Below are 27,559 nucleotides of genomic sequence, written 5' to 3'. Positions count from 1 at the left end.
ATACACAAATACAAGTGACATATCTTAAACCACACCAAATGCCCTTCAAATGAAGAGAACATATTTCATTAACTTATCCCACAGTTATTTACAAAGCTAAAAAAGAGTTCTATAGTACACTATAACAACGACTATATCTCTAAACAAAGAGGAAGCCGAAAAGGAAAATCCACAAATGACAAGTTACAACTACACTCTGGTGATTGCACGAACACCTGGGACTTCCATAACTATTTCTTTTACTAGAAATATTCACAGTGCGTGTAACTTCAGATAGACGGAAGAAAATCAAGGCGAAAAAGAAAAATTCAACTACAAATGACTAGTCACAGCGACAATCACTAGGCTCTAAAGAATGAAAACCTGGGGACTTCCATCTAGAACAGAGTTGACTGGCAGAATTTTTGTTGTTCTTATAAATATTTCACAGGGCACCATAACTTCGGAGAATCAGAATCAGCAGTAAGAACACGGAAGCATCTCAAGAGTTATTGACCATGGGTGCTTGAGGAAGAATGGAGTTGGCCAGATCTACGTTCAGCTTGACAGGAAGTGGTGGCATCTGCTTCATTATTTCTGGCAAGTCATTGAAGCTGCATTGGAGAAATCAAATCAATCCCTTATTTTGTCAAAATTGTAACAGTAATATCCGACAATTTATATTTTGAAATAGGAAAGACCAAATACCCACATTGATGGTGGCAGTTCAGTTTGTAGTACTATTATTTTATGATAATTGTTTTTCATTCTTTGCACTGTTAACATCATCACAAAATACATGTGTTACACACCTTAACCGTCCACCGAATATTTGTGATGCCAGGGGAGGGTGAGTACATACAGATCCTAGAAAGGCTGATCTAAGTTTGATTTATAAGAAACCTCACTAGTGGTAGAAACTGCAAAGCAGTCCATGATAAAACAAAGTAAATATTGAGGAAAACAAAAAACTTGTTTTACTCGTGAAAATTTTGGATCAATTTTTAGAAAATTTTCATTTCCAATCCACTAAACTGGGTTTTCTGAAACCCAGCAAAGCAAAATTCAACAAAAGGAAGGAAAAGGACTCCACAATTAGAGAAGACAAGCATTAGCAAGCATAATTTGTTCTTACTATCATTCAAGGCATGGTTAGAACAGGTAGACAGACAATAAAAAGCACATGAAAAGAACAGTCTTGTCAACTGCAGAAAACAAGTTTAATCTCACACGGATGCCTCAGAAAATAGTTGTGCTTTGAAAAGGAATACATAAAGTATCTAGGACGTACTCATTTAAGATTGAAAGGATATTTGTCCGAGCTTGACAGAAGAGGTTGATGTTCTCATGGACCTGTAGGAAAAATTCAAAAAAAAAAAAAGAAGAAAAGAATAGATATAATATCCCATCATATGGTTGAAAAGCTGAAACCGTCTCCTCAACAAAGGTAAGCAGTATAAGAAAAATAAAAGAAAGTGATTTGTGCAGCTCTATAATATCCAAATCAGATCCTCGTTAATGAATCATAAGTCCAGCAGTCTAAAATGTGATCAAAGTTTTGGAAGTTAATTTTTTTAGTTAGAATATACACCCTCTGTCCCAAAAAATAGTGCACGCCCAAGCGTGGCACGGAATTTAAGAAAAGTTCATTAGTGTTTTGTGAGTGGTGAAAGGGCCCCACTTTGTTGTTTTAGTGTTAGTTGGCATAGAAAATAGTGGGACATGTTTGTTTTGTTTTCGTAAATGGAGTAGTACACAATGAGGCTAAAGTGTAAAGAAATTGTGTCCAAATATGAAAAGTAAAGAAGTGTGCACTATTTTGAGGATACCCGAAAATGGCAAAGTGCGCACTATTTTGTGGGACAGAGCAAATATTATATTCATTCATTTTGTAGAGTTAGTCGTTTAAAAATTAGTACTCACTGTTATTGAGAAGTAACGTAATAAAACTGTAATGTAATGACAATTTGGCAAAGCAAGTGAGGGAGAGAGACGAAGGAAAGTCTGTATAACAGAGGTGATACAAACTCAGTGAGGGAAAGTTAGAGGGCAGAAGCTATAAGTTAGTTAAAATACCCTCAAAACAGTTATAAGCACTGATTACATGCACTTAGTTTATCTATAATATAGGTACAGGCTGTACAGCTAGAGCTTTGAACAACTCATAACACATTATTTAAACAGCAAGTGCTTCAATTTTCATCCAAAAACTTCAGAGCAATCTATTTGCTGATCATTTGCCTCATATTGATATAGACGATTATGACAACTTCCCATGGCACATCAACCAGACACCAGATATTGTTTATTGGAAGCAAAAAATTAATAGGACTTGTTTAGGTCCACAGCATATAACTTTGTATATTGGACAGCCTATTCCATGATTAAAGAACGATGAGCCACATAATGTCCTGCCAAACTAATTGGACTTGCAGAATAATTGACAAATAACAAATCAAGGCATCAAGCTTTAGCCATGAACAAAGAATACTTCTGGAAATTGGGAATCTTACTGTAAATTCACTTTACCTTAAAAGCAGAAAAATTGGCAGAAATTTGATCCAAGGCATTAGCACTTTGCTCAAGAAGCTGTCCAGTGACTCCACCAATAGCTGAAATTAACCAAATTAACAGTACTTAGGTATACACTGTGGCACATATCTATGACAAGATAAACACGTATCTTTTGATAATACTCAAACAATCTGTTCTTTAGAAAAAATAAAATTGACTGTAAAGGCTAATAAAGTCAATGGCATCATTCTGTTAGTTGGGATGCTTCTTGCACTACTGACAAATAGTTGAAAACTTTGTATGATCCTGACATACACCAGATAGAATCAAAACTCAAATCCAGCAAGTATTCAAGAGTCTCAAAGGCATGGGAAATATATTCAGCTCTAAGTTACTCAAAGCAAGTATTTCTAGACCAAGAAGTTACAAATCCTACTAAGTTGTCTCTGAAACATTCAAACTCCAGGGAATAATGCTACAGCAGAGGAGGGTTGTGAAAAGTCTAACACATTCAAGGTCTATCAAGAGGAGGGTAGTAAATATTTTGGAAATGCAAATTTGTGAAAACATAAAACCTAACTGAAAACAATATCTACGCGATGTCGTGACATCCCAGAAAAACTGTTTGATCTCCCCAATGAATACATCATGATATCATATGTTAGAGCAAGGACTAACCAGTATATGAAATTCCATCATCACTTTCAGTCAATATCGGCTGAACATATGGCAGGCCATTTGTGTGGCTTGCTACTTGAGAAGATTTTGGCAATGAATCTATTGCTTTTTCCTGAAGGTGAAGTCAAAATCATAATGCAATAAGTGTCCGACGTTAGATGAACTCAACAAATTGCCAATTCCGACAAGAAAAAAGAACAAGAAACTTTTGGCCATGTTTAACTCTAACACCAGACTAGTTGCAACAAATATAGTTCATGGTCGCATACCTTCGAAAAAGGATTGTCCCTAAAACAATAAATAATAATCTAACTAGAAATGCCACATATTAATCCAAAGAATTAAACAATATTACTATGTGGAAAATGAGATTCAGGTAATAAGCCTCTAAGGTTATGTTGATTAACTTGACTGCAAAACTAAGAAGTATCAGAGATCAGTAACAACATGATTAACAATTATCTCATCTTGAAACACTGACAAGCATCATTTATCAAACCTAAAACTGTTCAAGTCCATGTGCTACCCATAGCTATATAAACACACAACATTCTGTATATGATGAATCAGAGTCGCTCAAAACCAGGAAATACATTTCTCCTGTTCAGTATACATTTCTAATTTGGTCAGCTCAACTTTTTTAAATAAAATAATTCTCAAATGGTTCACTCAGAAGCAGCTCTTGAGAAAGGCTATGTATCACTAATTTCCAAGTTTAAGGACCTGATTACTGGTACTTGAGAAATGGACAGAGAAGCACCATATTGCCGGACAAATAAGACAGTGGAAAGAAGACCATAATAAGACAGTATTTATGTTAGATTTAACAATTTAACACATATCTGAGGATCGTGGTAGCACAAACTACTGCATGTACCTTTTTGTCTTTACTTCTCCTCAAATTGTTATCATCTTTTCTTCTCTTGCCGTTTTCCTTTTTCTGAAAAAAAAGTGAGCCATTCAAGTCAACAAAAATCAGAATTTGGTGAATGCTTCTTGCTGATTAAAATACAGGATCATGTTAGTTATGTAGCATCCACCATCCATATACACAAATATACAACCAAGAGGGTGTCTCTGAAATGGGCAATGATGCCTACAACTTCATGTCTTCATAATCCAACTACCAAATTTTACAATGGCTTAAAATTTGGATTTCTAGAATATGCATTCTAATCTCTTTAGTTCTGTAGTTCAAATACATTCTGAAATACCCCTTCTAATTTCCTTAGTCTTAATAATCTGAGGCCATGAATGAAGGTGAGGCCCACTTTTACCGTTCAAGTCAACAAAAATCAGAATTTGGTGAATGCTTCTTGCTGATTAAAATACAGGATCATGCTGGTTATGTAGCATCCACCATCGATATACACTAACATACAACCAAGAGGGTGTCCCTGAAATGGGCAATGATTCCTATAACTTCATGTCTTCATAATCCAAACTACCAAAATTTACAATGGCTTAAAATTTGGATTTCTAGAATATGCATTCTAATCTCTTTAGTTTTATAGTTCAAATACATTCTGGAATATCCCTTCTAATTTCCTTAGTCTTAATAATCTGAGGCCACGAATGAAGGTGGGGCCCACTTTTACAACCACAAACCAAAACATTTAAATCGAGACGCACTAAGTCACAATTATTATTGTCCTATTTCTCAAGGATTTAATAATCAGTTATTGAAATGTTTAAGTTAAACAATATTCTTTCACCATCTCAAAATTCAGGGGAAACAAGAATTAAACATTATGGTCTTTGGATAAACCTCATTGATTGAATTAAGCGATTTAAAACTAAAAATTAATTGAAATGACAGTGAATGCGATTAATTTTCTGGTGTTACAGAATTTGATCAGTGTTCATGTTAATAATTAAATAGTCATTATAAATAATTGAGTGAAGCTTAATGACTGAATGTATTTAATTTTGAAGCTTCACAACGAATTTCAGAAATGTTCAAGCTTGTACATCAAAATATAGAAGCTCACATTCATCCATCTGCAACGCAATGCAATATCACGGACTGTCTTATCTTTTAATGCCTGAGCAATCTTGGCATACCGAATAATGTTGGGTTCAGAGGCATATCTGCAGAAGGGTAATATTATCTACAAGATGCAATACAAAGCTAGATCTCAAGAACTTCACCAGAAAACAAATTGAAACAACTAATGCAAATAGGCTAAGAACAAAGTCAATTCAGAAAATTAACAGAAATACTGGCAAAAGAGGTCGAAAAAATGAACATATTTAAAATCTGAATCAGAAAAAGATAACTGGGGTATGAATTAGGAGCATTCCAATTCACACCTATTATGAATTACAATCATAAGTTCACTTCATCAATTTGACCAAGTTAGCTTATTAAGGCTTTCAGAGTTGAACCGTGAGATGAATATTATAACTAAACATAACTTATTCTGTAAGGTTCAAGGGACAAGAATTTGAAGCCTTTGTCTATGGAATAGATCAAAATACATCATACAAATGGATATCCATGCCACTTAATCAATTTGACCAAGTTAGCTTATATAGAGTATCAGAGTTGAACCATTAGATGAATATACTACTGAACATAACTTATTCTGTAAAGTTCGGCTATGGAATGTATCAAAATACATCATACAAATGGATACCACTTTCTCAACTTTTGCAAGAACAAAATAACTCGGTAAATTTGCATGGAGTATGGCAGTTTATACGTTACAAACAACCAAGCAACCAAGGTAATCAGAACCAGTTCATTTTTAATCACTGTATTCGCTTTCTAAAGCTTGATCTTATGTGCATTAAATTGTCTGAATATTAGTAAGTTAAAGAGCATATTCCTACCCATGTTCTATCATTCTTAAATAAGCAATGCAAGCCAAATCTTCAATACCAGATAATAGATGTTTAAAATCGATATGTGATTAACTGACTCAAATCAATTTTCAGCCCTGAAACTAATGGAGTACAATATAAAGAATTCTAACATAAGCAATTAAAAATTGGGATAAGATCAAGAGAAACTTTGTTATAAATTGAACTACAGGAGCTCAAGCTTCAAATTCTGAAGAAACTACAATTATGGCCTAAATTCTATATAAATGCACAAGCTTTACGTCCACTCTCTATATCTTATTCATTTGCGAGTGCATCCTGCCTATTTCCAAAGTTCAATCAGAAATAATCAAAAGACAGAAAAAGGCACAACCGCAAACTGCATAAATCCTTAACAGCTTAATTAAACAGTAGAATTGTAAAATTAGGCTGACTTGGTAAGTAAATCTTCTAGCGTCGATTGTTCCTCTGGCGTCCAATCAAGCGATATGCCCGGGTTATGGCGGAGTGAGGTTTGGGCTGACACGCCGCTTCCGCTGGTATTTTCCGGCGCAGTGCCGTTTCTGTTGCTGTTGCTGTTGCCGTTATTATTATTGTTGGTGTTGCCATCTCTCTGAGCGCCTGAAGGATTATTAGCACTCGCGGCCATCGATGAGACAGGTGAAACCTACACTTAACAGCTGAATTTCCAACTCAATTTAAGAATAGTTGGGAACTTAATGAGCTGATGAAGAGATTCAGTGCCCAGCTTTAGGGAGATTGCAGCAAAATTCTAGGGCTAGACAGAGATATTTAGGATTGATGCAAGGCAATCTGTAAAACGAAGTTGTATTACGGTGAGGAAGACAAAATATGTACGGAACAGGGTTTTAACTTTTTTATAATTTGGAATAAACTGTATTAACGTCGCTAAACTCTCAAGTTTGCACATCAAAATAATACAGGTATTGATTAGTTTAAGAGTAATTTGTAATTATAAACATCTAAATCAAAGTCTATATTATTTTATAATAATAAAATTATAAAGCGAATCGTAAAAATCTCAGGTTACAACAATTTATTACTCCAAAAAAAAGTGGCTTAAGAAATATTGCAAAAAAGCCCAATAGTCATACCCTGCAGAATGGAAAGCCCAATGCTAATTTCATGGGCCGATGTTCGTTTGGTCTAGGGTTTTGCCGTACTATATCTTCATTTTCGGCTTCGCTATAATTCCTGCCTCCCTTCTTCCTTCATCACCCCGGCGGAATCTCTCCTGTGGTAATTGGTGAAAATGGTGAGCTTTTATGATGAACTCAATGGCATTTATTTGGAATTAATTTTCATGTAATTTGTTGTCTTTATAGTTAATCAGTATGGCCTAAACTCTTTTAGGCTATTTTAGGTTTTTGTAAGGAACAAGCTCAAAATTTGCTGAGGCGGCATGTTAGTTCTAGGTTAAGATTTGATACCAGACTTTTGTTTAGTAGGCATTTCAGCTTAGCTTACAGTTAAATTGCTTGCAATTGTTTTGATTTGGTTAGCTCTTGTTCTGGATTGGAGTTAGCTCTTGTTCTGGATTGGAACTATCTATGATTTGATATAGGCTGAGTCATTGATAGAATATATTCACATGTAAATCCGTGTTTTATTACACTGAAATCTGAGTATTTCGCATGAAATTTGAAAGCTTATTGTACAGTTTGCTGACAATGGATAAAATCTAATTGTTCTTTTATGGTTATTGATACTGTTGAAATATGTTTGGAGTCCTGGAATTAGATACCTGTCAATGTTTTATTTATGTTATTGTAGTATTTGCTAATGTGTTATATGCTAACTGAAGGTTTTCGTCAAAGCCCAAAAATCCAAGGCCTATTTCAAGCGTTTCCAAGTTAAGTACAAGAGAAGAAGAGGTAAGCAACCAGCTATGAGTTTATTTCAACTGATTCTATGGTTCCGCATTCTTTTGGATTAATTTTCTCATTGCGTTTTTTAATCTAGAGGGGAAGACTGATTATCGAGCAAGGATTCGCATGATTAACCAGGATAAGAATAAGTACAACACTCCAAAGTTTCGCTTTGTTGTGCGATTTGTATCCTGTCACTGTAGTTATTGAATTTCCCATTAAGTGATAGATAATAATAAGTGCAACCCTACAATGTTTCATCTATATCTTGATGAATGCATTTATTTCCAAAAACTATGATTTGTGCTCTCTTTGGCCACACTATTGATAAAACACACTTCTTATGCCTATGTTAATATATATGTATATATTATATTCTTGTGATTGTGCCTGTTGATTGTGATTGGTTATGGATGCAATGCTGGCCTTAACATCTTTATTAGACCAACAAGGACATAATTTGCCAGATTTTGTCTTCGAGCATTGCTGGTGATCATGTTCTTGCTGCTGCATATGCACATGAGCTGCCTCGTTATGGCCTAGAAGTTGGACTCACCAACTACGCTGCAGGTTTGTATATATCTTGAAAAATCTTTTATCTCTTAGTTATAAGAATTATCTGAAAAGTTCGTATGTGATAGCTTACTGCACCGGACTTCTTTTGAGTCGTCGAGTCCTGAAGACCCTTGAGTTGGATGAGGAGTACGAAGGAAATGTGGAGGTAACCTTTTTTATACTCAATGGTCGCATCACATCTCTTTGTGGTTCAGAGAGTAATTTTTTGATGACTTAGTTTCTTAGTTGTACTACAATTTTGGCCTTGCAGGCAACCGGAGAAGATTATTCAGTTGAGCCTGCAGAAAGCAGAAGGCCTTTCCGTGCCCTATTGGATGTTGGCCTAATCAAAACTACTACTGGAAACCGAGTTTTTGGTGCCCTCAAGGTATTAAGTTGAATATATTTTTTCAGACAGTTTATATCATGCTCGAGCAGATTGTTTTCTCCAGCAACAGGTTACAATTATCATATAAATTTTCTCAAGAATGAGGTTTACTGTCTGGTTTGTTTGGACTAGGTAGACTAGACCTATGGGACAATTTGTGTCATTGTTGTCTGCAATGGATTTTTTACTTTTTTACTCGAGACATGATATAGAAGATTGTGTTGTATGCTCACTAAATTGCTCAATTGCTTCATTCGTTTGATTTGCTGTCTCGTAGGGAGCTCTGGATGGTGGGCTTGACATCCCACACAGTGACAAGAGATTTGCTGGATTTAGCAAGGACAACAAGCAGCTTGATGCTGAAGTGCACCGTAAGTATATCTATGGTGGACACGTTGCTTCTTACATGCAGGTATGTTTGTTTTCCTTTTTCACAGATGGGCTAATTTGGAACGTTCTACACTAGCTTTACTTTTTCCTTTGCCTTTAAAATTAATTAAACTATTGAATGGATTTGCAGACTCTGATCGAAGATGAGCCTGAGAAGTACCAGTCTCACTTCAGTGAGTACATTAAGAGGGGTATTGATGCAGATAACATTGCAGAGGTGTACAAGAAGGTTCATGCTGCAATTCGTGCTGATCCTACACCTAAGAAATCTGAAAAGAAGCAGCCAACAGAGCACAAGAGGTATGATTATGTCTATGCATTCCCTGCAAGCTAAATTAGTTTTGGCTACAAGAAACTTTTAGGAGGAAACACAATCTGATTATTTCCAACTATATTTGGGGCATATTAAACTACTGTTCATGAATTTTGGATGACATTATTTCAGGTACAACCTTAAGAAGCTAACTTATGAGGAGAGGAAGAACAAGTTGATTGAGAGGTTAAATGCTCTGAATGCTGCTGCTGGTAACGATGACGATGATGATGAGGATGAGGAAGACGATGAGTGAACGTCGTTGATAGCCATATAGTGTTTAATATCCATTTAAAATTTTGCTTTGTTGCTGTAAACCAGACGGATATGCTTCCATTTCCGTAGGTGTATGAACATTGATTGTTGAGTCTCTCGACAATATTTCATTACCAGAATTGAACTTTTTGTTATAACTTGAACGACTGGAGGTCATGCTTTAAATTCTTAAGAAACTACAATTATGGCCTAAATTCGATATAAATGCACAAGTTTTACTTCCACTCTATATCTTATTCATTTGCGAGTGCATCCTGCCTATTTCCAAAGGTCAATCAGAAATAAGCAAAAGATACAAAAAAAGGTCAATCAGAAATAAGCAAAAGATACAAAAATGCACATCAACAAACTGCAAATCCTCAACAGGTTAATTAAGTAGTAGAATTGTAAAATTAAGTCATCTCCAACCGTACATTAAAATTCATTTTTGGTGTAAAAATCTACTCCAACCATGCTCCAAATCCATACCCATTTTTGGTATTTTTTCTAAAACAACACCAAATTTAGTGTACAACACCAAACTTGGATATCTACCGCAAAAATTTTAAAATACTGCAAACTAATCCTTTATTTTATAATTGATGTGAACATGCATCATTATAAAAGGACGTTTCTTTATCACAATGTGTAACAAGTATACTTGATAAAGTCTTCACCGGAATATTTCTTTTGGTTGGTAGTAGGTCTGTCAAATTGGGTATCCGATCCCAAATTTCCCAAAATCTCATACCCGATACTAGATCCGAATTTTATTTCGGGTACCCGGATACCTGACTCGGGTATCCAGTTCCGAATAATCGGGTATCCAGCCCCAATTTCAATTTCGATTTTGCTTTTTTTTAAAAAAAATATTAACCTAACACTTTCAGAAATTCAAAATATAGTTCAAATTTAATTGGCGTGTCTGGATGCAGTAACTAGTAACAATAAACCTAATATTTAATAAATACTCCATTACTTAAATTTTTTTAAAAATTGGAATTAATATATTAATACATTATTTTAGTTTTTAATACTACTATTAACAATTAGAAATTACAAGTAAAATAAAAAACGGAGAGTTGGGTTTGTAAAAAGCAAGAATATCCTCACTCCTCAGCCACTAGTACGTACCTACCGCATCGATCGTACAAGTACTCAATATTTAATTACTTATTATAAAATATAAGAATAAATATATGATTTATTAATTTTTTTAAAATAATCGGATAATTCGGGTATATCCGATCGGGTATCGGATTATCAGATACCCGAAAATTCAAAATTCTCAATACCCGATCCCGATCCCGATCCGAAACCCGATTTTTCGGGTTGCGGATATCCAATTACCCGACTTTTTCGGGTTTGGATATCCATTTTGACAAACCTAGTTGGTAGTAATGGAATGCTTCCATATATGTTTAATTTTCGAGTTTTGAACTTTATTATAGTATATTTAGTGTATTTTAATTTTCACAATAGTATAATTTTTTTTGAATATAAAATATATTGAATGCATAAATATATTAATAATAATATTTTATATAAATATTTAATTTATATAAAATGTTTAATAAAGTGTTGTGGTTAATACGTAATTTAAATTAGTATGTGGGTATAATTAAAAAAAATATAAAAAGTATGTGAATATAGAATATTCTTTTGAGTTTGAGTTTGAGTTTGGAGTTAACGATTGGAGTAACATTACATTTTGGTGTGATGCATACTCAAAAATGGGCTTGAGTTTGGTGTAAATGGTTGGAGATGGCCTTAGGCTGACTTGGTAAGTAAATCTTCTAGCGTCGATTGTTCCTTTGGCGTCTAATCAAGCGATATGCCCGGGTTATAATGGCAGAGTGAGGTTTGGGCAGACCCGCCGCTTCCGCTGGTATTTTCCGGCACAGTGTTGTTTCTGTTGCCGTTGCCGTTATTATTATTGTTGGTGTTGCCATCTCTCTGAGCGCCTGAATGATTATTAGCACTCACGGCCATCGATGAGACAGGCGAAATCTACACTTAACAGCTGAATTTCCAACTTGATTTAAGAATATTTGGGAATTTAATGAGTTGGCGAAGAGATTCAGTGCTCAGCTTTGGGGAGATTGAAGCTAAATTCTAGGGTTTGGCAGAGATATTAAGAATGATGTATGGAAATCAATTAAACGAAGTTGTATTACGTTGAGGAAGACAAAATGTGTACTATGAAATATGACGATATATCAGATTTATATAATTTTGAATAAACATCCCTAAACACTGAACTCTAAAGTTTGCACATCAAAATAATACTACTACTTATAAATATGTATTGAGATATGTGATTCGTTGGTAATAAAAATGTCATGACATTGAAACATTAACATAAACTTCATTGATATTTTAATACATTGTGTTGACATTAATATTTAAAATGTCAACAATAATACTACTACTTATAAATATGTATTGAGTTACAAAATTATCAGTTTAAAAAAAGTTAATATTAACATATCCCTATATATTAATTTGTTTATGAAGTACTATTTTATAACTATACATATCTACAAAAATTACTTTGGCTAATATGGAGTACTTTATAATAATAACATTATAAAACTAATATAATGATGATATAATTTTTTTTTACGTAGAATCTCAGGTACTACTACAACTAGTATCACCCCCGTGCTATGCAAGGACTAACATACATTTAAATATTTTTTTTATCATAAATTAGGTGAATAAAATTATTATTAACATCATTATAGGAAAGTTGTATGCAAAATGAGTAAAAAAAATTTAATTATATGAGGAATATAAATATATATAATTCAATATTAATCATAAAATATAATGTTGAAGTTAAATCGTGAAGTAGTAGAAAATAGAAACCTATCACAATAAAGAATAATACAGAGGGATAATTACTCATAATTTTTTGAAAAAACTTTGTACACTACATTAACTTTAGAATTAAAAAATCGTCAACCTCGCTATTACAAACTAAAAATCTACGATTGTCATTATAACCCGTCACTCTCCTCATTTGCTTTGTTTGGAGCCATCCATTGCACCTCTTATAACTCCATAATAGTACATATACATAATTCAAAAAAGGAATTAATAAAATACATTTACCACAACTGTAAAATGAAACAAAATTAATTTACAATACATAAAATCAATAATCAATTAGTAGAATAAAAATATGAAAATTCTAATGGTTACTGTTGGAAAGAAAAATTATATTTATTAAAATAAGAAAAAATGGTAGTGATAATATAGAGCAATATAGTAGAAATGTCCGGTTTAAGTGATCCAAAATGATGGTTACATAAATTAGTATCATAAACAAAAATATAGTGGGGCAATAGTATGAAGAAGGACTAAATTTGATAAATAGCATAATAGTTCATCCCAATAACTTAAATAATATATGAGGTACTAATCAAATTAATAACAGTATAAATACTGAAAATGACTAAATCCAAATAAGTATGTAAAATGAACAGGAGTATGGCGGCGGTAAATTATGCTACATTGCCACACAAAAATCCAACCATATCATTGGTCTTCGTCCATGGCCCTTCTATCTCATTTTTTGACTGTACAATTTATCGTCGAGAAATGAAAAAAAAATTGAGAACCTCAGTAAAAAGATAATTTCACAATGAAAGAATATGTATTTATAAACAAAAGCTTTTATAAACCTTTCAAATTCTAACTAAAATGAGAAGACATCATTTCTCTAGCCAATCAATGACCATTAAAATGAATACTACTATTAATTAATGATTTACTTAGTGAAAATGAACCTGCCATTTTAAATGAAAAGAACGGTTATTCTTTGATGAAATTAGATCATTTCGCACACAAAAAATAATCACGCATATAAATTATAATGGATTTTTATTTTCACCACCCTTTCGATTCATCTAATGTTTTAACGCCATTTTTCTACATGTTTATTTTTAGTGAGTGAAAGCAGGCCCCGCCTAATTACAAAGATAAATTAATGAGCGTAAACTTGCCTACAAACTTCAGTCAAAATTCCCGACTTTTAAACTGCTAAAAAAACTGACAACACCTTAAGAGCATCCACAATAGGTGCCCGATCTCACACCCTATCGCCCGAGATCGGGCTCGGGCGTCGTCGGGTACCCATTGTAGAAGTCGGGCGTGCCCGAGGAAGACCGATCCATCGGGCGTGAGATCTGGCATCCATTGCAGCCCGAAGCCCGAGCCCAATCCGACGTTTTTTCATTTTTTTTTTAATCTTTAAACCCTAAAATTAAACCACTATAAAATACCCAATTTTCTCTTAACTTTTCACACACCAATACTCTCCATTCCTCACTTTCTCTTCTCTATTCTCATTTTTCACACTTTCAAGAATGGATCCGAATCAATTCCCAAACCCCCATAATGTCGACGACGATATGCCCATGTTTTGCGGCAGCGGTGGCGCCCGGTGGCCCGGCCACGAAGACTACCGAGTTGAGACGCCTGGATCTGTAGGATCCACTTTCGTTTCGGACTCTGAGTTCGATCCGTTCTTCGACACCGACGCGTATCGGGTTGAGGACATGAAGCCTAGTTGCGGGCAACCTCCTGCCCCTGAGCTGCCGAGGAGGAGGAAGAAGATGGCGCGGAAGGAAAAGGCGCCATCGGTCCCAGTCCCACTCCCATTCGACGAGCCCAATGAAGAGTACGCAACAGGGCGTACTCACTACGAGTTGGAGGAGTACGTGAAGGTGCTCAGTGTTGGGTCAATATATCGGAGGATTCGATATCCTCCAACAACCAGACTGAAGGATCTAGCAGCGGAAGCGCGTTCGAATTTCATAATATAATAATTTATCGAACAAATAAATCACATAATAATCAGATCTATTTAGCAGATTATTTAGACAAAATCTATTCGCGTAATTCTCACATGCTCATAACTTGAATTGATCATGCTTTAAGTATATAGAAACCTAAAGCATGTTTTTCTACAGAGCAGAAATTGTGACATCCCTAACCTGAAATATGCATCATTTTACATTATTGCATATTATTTTATCATTTGCATATTAGATATATTAAAAGAGTTTTGTAGATATTAATATTAATAAAAAAAAGAAAAAAAAATGTAGTTAACGATATATTTGAACAAGGTACTAAATTATTATTAATAGATATATATTCATTTTTTCAATTTGTTGAATGTTTGCAAACTAATGAAAAATGAAAATATTGTTCCTCGAAAACTAATGAAAAAAGGAAAAACTGAATTATTTGAATTTTCACTAGCCTTTTGGGTTTCTCGTGTAATTGGGTTGTGCGAGTGAACTATTTTTTTTTTCATCTCAAAAAATAAAAACTGTTAGAGGGATTCCATTGTTAAGGGTGTTTGTGATCCATGTTATTAGTCTTTTTTTCATCTCTAAAAACTGTTAAAGTAAGTAGTTCATGGTTATAGTGAAGTTTTTGGGATCTGTTATTTAACGTTTTTCATCTCGGAAGTAAAATGTGCTTAGAGTGAAATATTTCGTTTAGAGTAAAGTGTTTGTGATCCATGTTATTTGATCTGCTTTTTCAACTCGGTGAAGTAAAATGTGCTTAAGAGTGAAGTATTCCATGTTTAAAGTGAAGTGTCTGTGTTCAATGCTTATAGTGGACTGTTTTTTCATTTCAGTGAAGTAAAATGTGCTTAGAGTGATATATTTGTTTGTGATACATGTTATCAGAGATCTGTTTTTCATCCTAGTGAAGTAAAATGTGCTTAGAGAGAAGTATTTCATGGTTAAAGTGAAGTGTTTGTGATCCATGCTTATAGTGCATTGTTTTTTCATCTCAGTGAAGTAAAACGTGCTTAAAGTGGAGTATTTCATGGTTAGAGTGAAGTACTTGTGATGCATGTTATTAGTGATCTGTTTTTCATCTCAATGAAGTAAAATGTGCTTAGAGTGATATATTTCATGATTAGAGTGAAGTGTTTGTGATCCATGTTATTAGTGATCTGTTTTTTCAACTCAGTGAAGTATTTCATGGTTAGAGTGAAGTGTTTGTGATCTATACTTATAGTGCACTGTTTTTTATCTTAGTGAAGTAAAATATGTTTAGAGTGGAGTATTCCTTGGTTAGATTAAAGTGTTTGTGATGCATGTTATTAGAGATCTGTTTTTCATCTCAGTGAAGTAAAATGTGCTTAGAGTGAAGTATTTCATGGTTAGAGTGAAGCGTTTCTGATGCATGTTATTAGTGATCTTTTTGTGCTTGAATGTTGTTATGTCCAAGTATATTGTGATTGAATGTTGTTATTAATCATTTTTTACTTTCTTTATATGATAGGATAACCAGTGAATCTTTCGGAAGCTGCTGATATACGTAAAGAAAGACGAAAGACGAAGAGAAAAATAAACAGTAGGGGAAGCTTATGCATGTATGGAGAATGAAACAATTGTAGAAACTGATATAGTTCATAACATGATTCAGTTCATTGTAATACCTATTCGGTTCATTTACATTCAATAGTTTCCTAACTTACATTAATATTTTGTACAAAATTTTTATTCATGTAGTTCATAGATATATATAGATTCAATTGATTTTTAATAGCTCTTTTGTTCACAAATGATATTTAACAAAATATAGTTCACAAATAAACTAATTAATTGTTGATATGAAGTAAACAACTAAAAAAGTGAATGAATTCGCAATCACAGTGAACTAAAATAAGTACACAGTGAACTAAAAACATGTAAGCAGTGAACTTATTCACACTTATACTGAACTAAAAAATAGGTACGCAACGAAATAAGTATGTTGAACCAAGAAGTTTTCAACGAAACAAATCTCACTTACAGTGAAGTAAATATTGTTTATAGTGAAGTAAATATGTGTTTGATATTTCAGTGACGAGTATTATTTATAGTGTACTAATTTTCATTTCAGTTAAGTATAATGAGCATATAGAGTGATGTATATTGTGTGTATGGTGAAGTATATTCAGCATTCTTTATAGCGTACTGTTTTTTCATTTTAGTGAAGTATATTGAGCATATAGTGATGCATATGACGTTTATAGTGAAGTAAATGTTGTTTTCATTTTGGTGAAGTATAATGAACGTATAGTGAAGTAAAAACATGCTTAGAGTGACGTATTCCATGGTTACAGTGAAGTGTTTGTGATGCATGCTTATAGTGCTCTGTTTTTTCATCTCAGTGAAGTAAAAACATATTTAGAGTGAAGTATTCCATGGTTAGAGTGAACTGTTTGTGATGCATGCTTATATTGGCTATATTGTGTTTATAGTGAACTATATTGGCTTTATAGTGAAGTATATTTTGTGTACAGTGAATTGTATTGCCTTTATAGTGAAGTACACAGATGAACACATATATGATAAAATATAGCTCACTACATTAAAAATGAGTTCAAAGTGATCTAATTATGTTTTAAAGTGCTCAATTTTCGATCAACAACACCACAATACATAGATCTGCATCTCCGTTACAACAATTCATCCCACGAAAAATCCTAAAAATCCAAATGATTTCAAATCCAAATGAAACTACAAAATATAAATTTGTTCATAAATCTGCATCACACACATAGAACTACAAAGATAGAGGTAGATTATTCAGTGTGAGGACATTATTGAGTGAGAAAGATTATTGAGCGAGAGAGATTGAAGAAGTTTGTAAGAAGCAAAAAGCTTCTCCATAAGAAGCGTGATCTGAGCCCTAGATTCCATGGCGTGATCGACAGCCTCCGCCTCCAGCTCGTCAAGCTCGTTGCAGATCTGCTCCTCCACCAACCGTACGTGCTGCCACGTCATCCGCAACTCCTCCTCCACTCTCTGCTCTCCCTCCAGGCTACTCCGGAGCTCCCTCTCTAGCTCCACGTTCCTCCGCCGAAGCGCCTCCGACACATCACGGTGGCGGCTAGAGATCGGCACACAGAGAAAGAGAGAGAGATAATGCGTGAATGGAATGCGTATGTCAGAATATGTAACAAAGTTGATTTCCCAAACTAACCCCTGCAATTTTTATTAATATAAATTGAATACTTCATTTAGTCATTAGATTAAGATAATGAGTGGCTGAGATTTATTCACTAGTTATCCACTTAAAATTAATTAGATCTTGATCACTCCTCTAAGTAAATAAATATAATTATGATTAAATACTTATGTATATTCAATTAGATTACCTATTGATAAATATACTACACATAATATATGTGTGTATATGATATACCTATGTGTAAAATATATATATAACTAAGGAAATGCTAGTAGATAATTGTTTACTTTTAGTATAGTTTATTATTATAGAATTGTTATTAGTAAGCTATGGTTTGATTGCAACTGTGTCAAATTCTAAAAACAATAACTTTTTGTCCAATTTTAAAAATATATTATAAATTGCTTAAAGCCATATAATAGATAATTACATAAGTAAGTCGGCTAGCTTGTTGGAATATACTATATACTATGAGTTAGGATTTTTTAAAAAAATAAAGAGAAAAGAGAGGGGAAATAAACAAGTAACAACGAGAGCTTTAAATCTATCAATTGAAGAGATAGACTATCATTTGAGTAAATTTTCGCCTATACCAATTCTTAGTTTCTCATAATTTTCTTTACTTCTAGTTACTGATACATAAACGATATTTTTATTTGAATTTATATAAGGTAACTATAGGGTTTTAAAGAAGTTTGTGGTTAAGTTATCCACTCAATACTTGAAAGTATCTATTGAATTCATCCTTTTGTAACTAATATTTGTATACGAAATTTAATCTTTGCCCTATTTAGCTAGAATTAATTTTTTTTTGTATCAGAGTAGTTAATTAGTAGGCAACACTCCCATGATAATAAAGTGGTTTCTACACCTCTCATCTAAGATGTCTTTTTCCAATCTTATAAAATATTTATCACTTGTTTGAGATGCTTTTATTGATAAGTGTTATGTTAATATACATTAATATAAAGTAAGTTAATTAGTTTATTCATAGATATATGAACTAATATATTTGAATGTTAACTGGAATTTTGATAAATAATAAGGTTACAGGGGCTATGTTTATATATTGGTGTGCTATATGATATAGAATGTAGAAAATAAAATAAAATAAAATAAAGCTTCTTAGATTAGAAAAAAATGAGAGAAAGAAATTAGAGTTTATTTTTTTATATAAAAATCGAGAATAAGACAAATATAGGGTCGAGTGTTGTAGATCGGGAAGCAGAAACAAGTGCTCGTTAGATTACTTGTCGTAATCAGGTGTGTATAAATCACACTTTTAATTTTATATGTCTTATGTGCTTCTTTGCTAGGTATTTATATAAAGTGAATAATTGGACTATATGATGTGACCCTGATATGATAATGTGTTACTCCCTCCGTCCCATATTAAGAGTCACTTTTTGCCATAAAAGTCCGTCCCAGTTTAAGAGTCATTTTTAGAATTTTCCATATTTGGTCATACAATTTTACCCCATTCTTCGTCAAAATTACATCAAAATGTCATTATCTACATTAAAATAAACCAAAACAAAAATCAAAAGTCAAAAGGGACCCACCTTCAACCAACTTTACAATCTCACTTCATTTATTACACACTCTACCATCTCACTTCATTTATTACACAATCCACCATCTCACTTCATTTATTACACACTTCAACTATTTCTTAAAACCCGAGCCATAACAATAAGTGACTCCAAATGTGGGACGGAGGGAGTATTTGATATCAATGGTAGAATATGATAGAAATATGTAATTGATGCAATTGATATGTTTCCACATGGTTTTGGAATTATTTGAATCATTGGATTAAAAAATGTGTGTTTTATTTGCTTGACATGTGGATTGTTTATTTTAAATTTTGAATTTATTTATAGTAAATGTATAAGTCATAAGGGTTGAGTTGTGACAGTTTAGGTGGTATCAGAGCGGGGATAGAATCCCGCTGGGACATTGCATTCATGCATATCATTTGATAAGTTTTGGTTATAAGTTGCAATGCATTTGAATAATCAGGAACATGGACATTCATGAACATGTGTCACCGAGGAGAGAGGGGTCAGCCGCCTTGCATCATTCATTCACTGTTCAAGGATCTCATATACCTGCTGCATCATGTGGGGATAACCAGCATACACCTAGACTGGTTGAACAGGAAGTACAAGGGCCAGTCATGAGGCAAAGGGGTAGAAACTTTAAAGAACTCCGAAAAATGGGAGCTGTTGACTTTTATGGGACCATTGATCTGTTGGGGATAATCGCAGATAAATCCACATAAGAATCTATTTAGGTGATTATGTGGGTCGATTCAATTTCATGCTTGAACATGTAGAGACATATAATTGCACAATTAATCACATAATTTAATTTAAATTATGTTGTTGAATACTTACAACAATGATTCTCCAAAGAATCGAAGTGGCTTGCTACTTCTCCACGTGTAGATCTTGAAGCTTGATTGTGAATGCAAGACCAAAGATCTTCTAACCTATGACCCTTAACTCTATAGATCTAAATTCCTTGTGGGAGGAATCTCTTAGAAATTATAAGAATCTTGAAGGAGAAGACAAGAAAGCCAAGTGTGGAGGCTAGGGTTTGTGATAACATATGTGTCTCCTCCTTACATTCTTATTTATAGAGTTTATGATGGGCTAGGTTAGGGATCTATGGGGCTTGGATTGGGCCTCCCCAATTGGACCTTCTTTACTAATTAAATTATAACCCAGAATTCAATATAAGGCCAATGGAATATTTCTTGTGTGCCACATATAATTTAATATATAATTAAATACGGTCAATACCCATTAAAGTAAAATACACAGTGTGAAGAAAACATTTATTATTCTCATTAAATGAAGAGTGTTTACAATATACAAGCAATTTATCAAATTCAAAAACTCGAAAAATGCTTTTTAGTATATATGTTCCAACATGATCCAGCTGAGGCTGAGATATGGCTGAAGAGGATAGAGCGTGTCTTTAATCAGATGGGTTGTATTCTAGAAGAACGTTTTGATTATGCAGTGTCTCATCTTCAAGGTGATGCTTACAATTGGTGGGAGACAGTCCTGCACGCTATGATACAACCTCCAACAATTTATCGTGATGAGAAGCAGAGAGAGTTTTTGGTCCCTTAAGCAGGGAGCTATGTCGGGTGCTGACTATGAAGTGAAATTTACTCAGCTTTCTCGATACGCATCTGCAATGTTGCCGACAGAACAAGATAAGTGCAGACGTTTTGAAGAGGGGTTGATATACGAGATAAGGAGCAAGATCACACCTTCGGACCTTCATTCTTATAGTGATTTGCATGCAGCGGCTATTCGAGCTGAGAGACTAGTAAAAGAAAGACATGTTTATCTTCAGAGACAGAAGAGAGGACCACCACAATATGCCAATGAGTCGAGTCCAAGATTTACTAGACGACAAGGCTCTTTTTCTACAACATCTAGTTTAAGTAGAGGAGGTCCATCTATTCAGAGAGGTGGACGTGCACCATCTTTTAATGCTGAGCGGGCACAGGGATTCGGTATGACAACATATACACGACCTTTGTGCGTACACTATGGACGACCACATGTGGGGGAGTGCCGAGCTATTACAGGAAGTTGTTTTTATTGCGGGCAGCAAGGGCATTACTATAAGGAGTGCCCCTCACGACTTGATAGGATGTCCAGTGGTAGAGCAATGACGCAACCTACAGTACAACCTGCAGCATCGAGTACTAGTTTTGGCCGAGGTCGTGGTAGAGCACAAACTATGAATGCTCCTATGGGTAGAGGACGAGGACAGTCAGAGGCACAAGGATCTACACTTCAGGGACATGCTCGTGTGTTTGCTATAACCTAAGATGAGGCATCAAGAGCACCAGAGGTCATTACCGGTAAACTTTACTTATTTGACACTATGATATATACATTGATAGATCCCGGATCTACACATTCATTTATATCACCTGTCATAGCATCGCATATGCATAAAGAATCTGAACCTCTAGAACATAGCTTAGGTGTACACACACCTTGTGGGTCCTACTTTTATATATTAGTTTTATAATAAAATGTGAGTAGGAATGAGTTAGTGGAATATGGGGTCCACTACCAAAAATGGTAAAAGTGAAATGGGACAAATTTTGGGGGACGGACGGAAATGGAAAAATAGGACAAATTTTGGTGGACGGAGGGAGTAATGATTTAGATGTTCATTCACGTCTCCTTTATTCTCCATATATTAAGTTCCTTTTGGGCCCACAGACATGGATCTATGGAAGGTTTTGGATATGGGCTCATCCAATTTACTTTTTACTAATTAAATTGAACCCACAATTTAATATAAGCTTTAATTGGAATACTACGAGCAGCCACTACAGAAGTAATATTGAACTCTCCCCATCTAAATATGAAATTATAAGTAATCCGAGTTTCCCTTTTAACTTTCATTTCCTGCTCTTAAGATAAAAATGTCCATTAATTAATTAATGTCTACTATGGACTTTATTAATTAATTTCTTATTAATTCAAATAGTGGACTTGGCATGAAACGCTTATTTATTATTCATAGAGTGATCAAAATCCAACTAGCTAGGTTCCGAATAATAAAACCTTGTTTCGCGCTCCTCTTGAGGACATTCTCAAACGAGACTCACCTCGCGCACGATTCAATATAATAGCAATCATAGCATCGCTAGATATTAATCACCACTACCCAATATATTAGGATTATTGGGTTATGAAAACCCCGCACCATTTGATAAGTCAAAGTGATGCGTAATCAATACCGTATGCTCAATGCTAACCTACATTGATTAAGAAACAAATATTTATCAAGATCTCGCCTTTCAGTAGATAGCACAAAGACAAGTCTTGCTGTTAGATCCGTTCAGTGCTTTACCACACCAATGTCATCTTATTTCAGTAAGGCTTAGAAATATGCGGACTAACATTGCAACCTTTCACGGTGGATAGTATAATTCCATCTAGGTCGTGAAATTCTTCTTTTCTTTGTTTAGGACTGACCGTGTTACCTTAAAGTGGACGCCGCCCACAACCGGTCTACTAAAACAAAGACTTAGACTTTGTAAAGTTAACTTATACATTTAAACATGCAATTAACATCCATTAAATGTAAAACATAACAACATTATGACAAAAATAATCTGTTTTATTCCTTGGAAAATAAAATAAGAGTTTTACAGTATTTAATCACTCGAAACGTGATTTCTAGTATACAAACTCTAACACAGACTTCGGCCAGGATGTGGGATTGCATTGAGGCACGCTACAACGAGGTGAAACCGAAGAGGGCGTTCAAGCGGGCCAAGGTTCAACTGTGCAAGTGTTGGGATCGGATCAAGCTCCACGTCAATAGCTTTTGCTATATCAACAACAGGAACAAGGATGGAAGGGCCAGCGGTGAGAGCATGGAGGATGTCCTCAACAAGTCATTGTCCGAGTACCATTCGCGGTTCGGGCAGTTCAAGCTGTAAAATGTTTGGCTGATCTTGAAGGACAGGGCGAAGTTCAACGGAGGGATACCGGTTGGATCCTTGGCTGCGAAGCGGACGAAGAACACCGCCACTGGCGGTTACACGAGCAACGACCCATCTCCTATAGATCTGAACGTTGAGCCGGAAGGGAGTTCCGGCACGCCTACATCTACTTTTAGACGTCCCATTGGCACCAAGGCTGCCAAAGGGAAGGCCTAAGGGAAGGCGAAGGTAGCCGCGTCTGGATCGACTCCCTCGCAGGCTGCGCCTCCTCCATCTGCTCAGCTCATGGCCTCAGCGATCGAGGAGTTCAGAGGTTTTCGCGAGGTGGTTGAGTATAGGTTTATACTTGACGCCCAAAACAGCCTTTGTCAGGAAACCAATCCGGAAGCCCGACAGAGTACTAAGAAGATGATCAAGAATTTGAGCTAGATGTTAAATTTAGATGGCTAGTTTGGATTTTTTTAATTTAGTATTTTAGTTTAATGTAATTTTTTTAAAAAATTAAGTAATATAGTTTTTTTTTTTTTTTTTGCATTTGTGGTGTTTGAATATAATATATTTTTGTATTTTAGTAATTAAAAACAAAATTAAAAAACAATGATATTAAAATTGAAATGAAAAATGGATAAGAGATATATGACATCCACTAGGAAGACCATTGCAGAAAAATAGGATATGCTGATGTGGCAACCACTAGGGCTCTCATTAGGGCTTTCAGTGGGACATCCATTGTGGATGCTCTAATGCACAATGATGATGGAGCATAAAATAATTATTCCACAAATTAATTGACCACACTATACATGAAACTGTCAGTTATTAAAGAGAGAAATTCATTTACAAAATATAGTTTAATTAAATTATAATTTTTAATCTAAAATAGCATTCTTTTAAATATCTCTAAAACTCTTTATTATATATGTATAAATTTAATCGAGCTATTAACATTTTTAATAATAGACGGTCCATATACTTCTTAGTCTGCAATATTCATTAAGTTCATTGATTATGATAATTTCCTCATTTAATCTGCCGGATATGATTACAAATTCAATAACAAAAATCAATTGTAATTAAAGTAATATTTTTAATTTAAAATGACAGTCTTATAAATATCCTCAAAATTCTCCTTTAATATATTGTATAAATTTATTTGCTCGTGCATAATGGAGTTTTTAAAAACAAAAAAGCCCAATAGTCATATCCTACAGACTTGAGAGCCCAATACTAATTTTATGGGCCCATGTTTGTTTGGTCTAGGGTTTTTCCCTATTATATCTTCATTTTCGGCTTCGCTATTATTCCTGCCTCCCTTCTTCCTTCATCACCCCGGCGGAATCTCTCCTGTGGAGGCCACCAGATAATTGGTGAAAATGGTAAGTTTTATGTTGAACTCAATGGCATTCCGTTGTAATTACTTTTAATGTAGTTTTCCAGTGTGGCCTAAACTCTTTTAGGCTATTTTGTTTTTTGAAAGGAACAAGCTCATTTTACTTAGACGGCTTGTTAGTTCTAGGTCATGATTTGATAGTCGACTTTTGTTTAGTAGGCATTTCAGTTTAGCGTATAGTTTAATTGCTTGCAATTGTTATGAGTTGGTTAGCTTTAGTTCTAGATTGGAACTATCTATGATGTGATATGGGTTGAGTCATTCATAGAATATACTCACATGTAAATCCGTGTTTTATTACACTGAAATCTGAGTATTTCGCATGTAATTTGAAAGCTTATTTTACAGTTTGCCGAAAATGGATCAAATATGTTTGGAGTCCTGGAATTAGATACTTGTCAATGTTTTATTTATGTTATTGTAGTATTTGCTAATGTGTTATATGCTAACTGAAGGTTTTCGTCAAAGCCCAAAAATCCAAGGCCTATTTCAAGCGTTTCCAAGTTAAGTACAAGAGAAGAAGAGGTAAGCAACCAGCTATGAGTTTATTTCAACTGATTCTATGGTTCCGCATTCTTTTGGATTAATTTTCTCATTGCGCTTTTTAATCTAGAGGGGAAGACTGATTATCGAGCAAGGATTCGCATGATTAACCAGGATAAGAATAAGTACAACACTCCAAAGTTTCGCTTTGTTGTGCGATTTGTATCCTAACACTGTAGTTATTGAATTTCCCATTAAGTGATAGATAATAATTAGTGCAACCCTACAAAGTTTCATCTATATCTTGATGAATGCATTTATTTCCAAAAACTACGATTTGTGCTCTCTTTGGCCACACTATTGATAAAACACACTTCTTATGCCTATGTTAATATATATGTATATATTATATTCTTGTGATTGTGCCTGTTGATTGTGATTGGTTATGGATGCAATGCTGGCCTTAACATCTTTATTAGACCAACAAGGACATAATTTGCCAGATTTTGTCTTCGAGCATTGCTGGTGATCATGTTCTTGCTGCTGCATATGCACATGAGCTGCCTCGTTATGGCCTAGAAGTTGGACTCACCAACTACGCTGCAGGTTTGTATATATCTTGAACAATCTTTTATCTCTTAGTTATAAGAATTATCTGAAAAGTTCGTATGTGATAGCTTACTGCACCGGACTTCTTTTGAGTCGTCGAGTCCTGAAGACCCTTGAGTTGGACGAGGAGTACGAAGGAAATGTGGAGGTAACCTTTTTTATGCTCAATGGTCGCATCACATGTCTTTGTGGTTAAGAGAGTTAATTTTTTGATGACCTAGTTTCTTAGTTGTACTACAATTTTGGCCTTGCAGGCAACTGGAGAAGATTATTCAGTTGAGCCTGCAGAAAGCAGAAGGCCATTCCGTGCCCTATTGGATGTTGGCCTAATCAAAACTACTACTGGAAACCGAGTTTTTGGTGCCCTCAAGGTATTAAGCTTCAGACAGTTGTTTATATCGTACTCGAGCAGATTGTTTTCTCCTGCAAGAGGTTACAATGATCATATAAATTTTCTCAAGAATAAGGTTTACTGTCTGCTTTGTTTGGACTAGGTAGACTAGACCTATGGTACAATTTGTGTCATTGTTGTCTGCAATGGATCTTTTACTTTTTTACCCGAGACATGATATAGAAGATTGTGTTGTATGCTCACTAACTTGCTCAATTGCTTCATTCGTTTGATTTGCTGTCTCGTAGGGAGCTCTGGATGGTGGGCTTGACATCCCACACAGTGACAAGAGATTTGCTGGATTTAGCAAGGACAACAAGCAGCTTGATGCTGAAGTGCACCGTAAGTATATCTATGGTGGACACGTTGCTTCTTACATGCAGGTATGTTTGTTTTCCTTTTTCACAGATGGGCTAATTTGGAACGTTCTACACTAGCTTTACTTTTTCCTTTGCCTTTAAAATTAATTAAACTATTGAATGGATTTGCAGACTCTGATCGAAGATGAGCCTGAGAAGTACCAGTCTCACTTCAGTGAGTACATTAAGAGGGGTATTGATGCAGATAACATTGCAGAGGTGTACAAGAAGGTTCATGCTGCAATTCGTGCTGATCCTACGCCTAAGAAATCTGAAAAGAAGCAGCCAACAGAGCACAAGAGGTATGATTATGTCTATGCATTCCCTGCAAGCTAAATTAGTTTTGGCTACAAGAAACTTTTAGGAGGAAACACAATCTGATTATTTCCAACTATATTTGGGGCATATTAAACTGCTGTTCATGAATTTTGGATGACATTATTTCAGGTACAACCTTAAGAAGCTAACTTATGAGGAGAGGAAGAACAAGTTGATTGAGAGGTTAAATGCTCTGAATGCTGCTGCTGGTAATGATGACGATGATGATGAGGATGAGGAAGACGATGAGTGAACGTCGTTGATAGCCATATAGTGTTTAATATCCATTTACAATTTTGCTTTGTTGCTGAAATCCAGACAGATGCTTAAATTTTCGTAGGTGTATGACAGTTGATTGTTGAGTTTCTTGACAATATTTCGTTATCGAGTTGAACTTTCAATTATACTACTAGTTTTTTCTGGAGTTCTTTTCTCTATGCGTTTGAACTTTTGTCTTAACCTGACTTCTTATGGAGTACTTTATTTGGGTATTGAGTTTGCCGTGTCCATTTTTGATTTTGTTCTTAGATCTTCGAATGCTATGATTATATTGGTACGAAGATCTTTTGTTATCAAACATTCTTTACCAGAATTGTATACATTAGGCTAGCTGAAATGATTGTGAAATTAATTTAATAGACCATCATTGTTATGATGTACTCCCTCCGTCCCATAACTTTTGGGCACGGAGATTAAGAATTTATATTAAATAAATAGGAGAGATGAAAAAAGTAGG

General features: G+C 34.6%; 3 protein-coding genes across 4 annotated transcripts; 2 read left to right on the top strand and 1 right to left on the bottom strand.

The window, feature by feature from the left end:
• Positions 1–44: 44 nt before the first annotated feature.
• Positions 45–6,870, bottom strand: LOC125190170 (serine/threonine-protein kinase DDB_G0283821-like). Of its 2 annotated transcripts, none has more exons than XM_048087385.1 (7): positions 6,432–6,870; positions 5,163–5,262; positions 4,049–4,111; positions 3,172–3,283; positions 2,509–2,591; positions 1,271–1,346; positions 45–593 (listed from the first exon to the last, which is right to left on the bottom strand). In XM_048087385.1, the coding sequence occupies exons 1-6, from the start codon at positions 6,644–6,646 to the stop codon at positions 1,275–1,277; spliced, it is 645 nt and encodes a 214-aa protein (XP_047943342.1). In that variant the 5' UTR covers positions 6,647–6,870; the 3' UTR covers positions 45–593; positions 1,271–1,274. The 2 variants fall into 2 exon arrangements, with proteins under 2 accessions (XP_047943342.1, XP_047943341.1); XM_048087384.1 differs by having other exon boundaries at positions 1,271–1,332; positions 6,432–6,860.
• Positions 6,871–7,137: 267 nt separating this feature from the next.
• LOC125190247 (60S ribosomal protein L5-like) lies at positions 7,138–9,951 on the top strand. The gene is made up of 9 exons (XM_048087495.1): positions 7,138–7,273; positions 7,823–7,892; positions 7,981–8,072; positions 8,330–8,456; positions 8,528–8,607; positions 8,713–8,829; positions 9,107–9,241; positions 9,350–9,519; positions 9,665–9,951. Exons 1-9 carry the CDS (start codon positions 7,271–7,273, stop codon positions 9,786–9,788), a joined length of 918 nt encoding a protein of 305 aa, XP_047943452.1. The 5' UTR covers positions 7,138–7,270; the 3' UTR covers positions 9,789–9,951.
• A 14,612-nt stretch (positions 9,952–24,563) lies between these two features.
• Positions 24,564–27,247, top strand: LOC125190173 (60S ribosomal protein L5-like). Its single transcript, XM_048087388.1, has 9 exons — positions 24,564–24,649; positions 25,119–25,188; positions 25,277–25,368; positions 25,626–25,752; positions 25,824–25,903; positions 26,010–26,126; positions 26,395–26,529; positions 26,638–26,807; positions 26,953–27,247. The coding sequence occupies exons 1-9, from the start codon at positions 24,647–24,649 to the stop codon at positions 27,074–27,076; spliced, it is 918 nt and encodes a 305-aa protein (XP_047943345.1). The 5' UTR covers positions 24,564–24,646; the 3' UTR covers positions 27,077–27,247.
• The last annotated feature ends 312 nt before the right edge of the window (positions 27,248–27,559 follow it).

This window comes from Salvia hispanica, chromosome 5, assembly GCF_023119035.1.
Source record: "Salvia hispanica cultivar TCC Black 2014 chromosome 5, UniMelb_Shisp_WGS_1.0, whole genome shotgun sequence".
Taxonomy (NCBI): domain Eukaryota; kingdom Viridiplantae; phylum Streptophyta; class Magnoliopsida; order Lamiales; family Lamiaceae; genus Salvia; species Salvia hispanica.
This window is presented reverse-complemented; position numbering and strand designations above follow the sequence as displayed.

Excerpts from the sequence above, each read along its gene's own strand:
- LOC125190173 (XM_048087388.1), top strand. Across the intron at positions 26,127-26,394 it reads GAGTTTTTGGTGCCCTCAAG|GGAGCTCTGGATGGTGGGCT; the intron begins GTATTAAGCTTC and ends GCTGTCTCGTAG. Across the intron at positions 26,530-26,637 it reads ACGTTGCTTCTTACATGCAG|ACTCTGATCGAAGATGAGCC; the intron begins GTATGTTTGTTT and ends ATGGATTTGCAG.
- LOC125190247 (XM_048087495.1), top strand. Across the intron at positions 8,830-9,106 it reads GAGTTTTTGGTGCCCTCAAG|GGAGCTCTGGATGGTGGGCT; the intron begins GTATTAAGTTGA and ends GCTGTCTCGTAG. Across the intron at positions 9,520-9,664 it reads CAGCCAACAGAGCACAAGAG|GTACAACCTTAAGAAGCTAA; the intron begins GTATGATTATGT and ends ACATTATTTCAG.
- LOC125190170 (XM_048087384.1), bottom strand. The coding sequence starts at position 6,646 with ATGGCCGCGAGTGCTAATAATCCTTCAGGCGCTCAGAGAGATGGCAAC. Across the intron at positions 5,263-6,431 it reads CTAGAAGATTTACTTACCAA|ATATGCCTCTGAACCCAACA; the intron begins GTCAGCCTAATT and ends ACCCTTCTGCAG. Across the intron at positions 1,333-2,508 it reads CCAATTTTTCTGCTTTTAAG|GTCCATGAGAACATCAACCT; the intron begins GTAAAGTGAATT and ends TTTTTCCTACAG.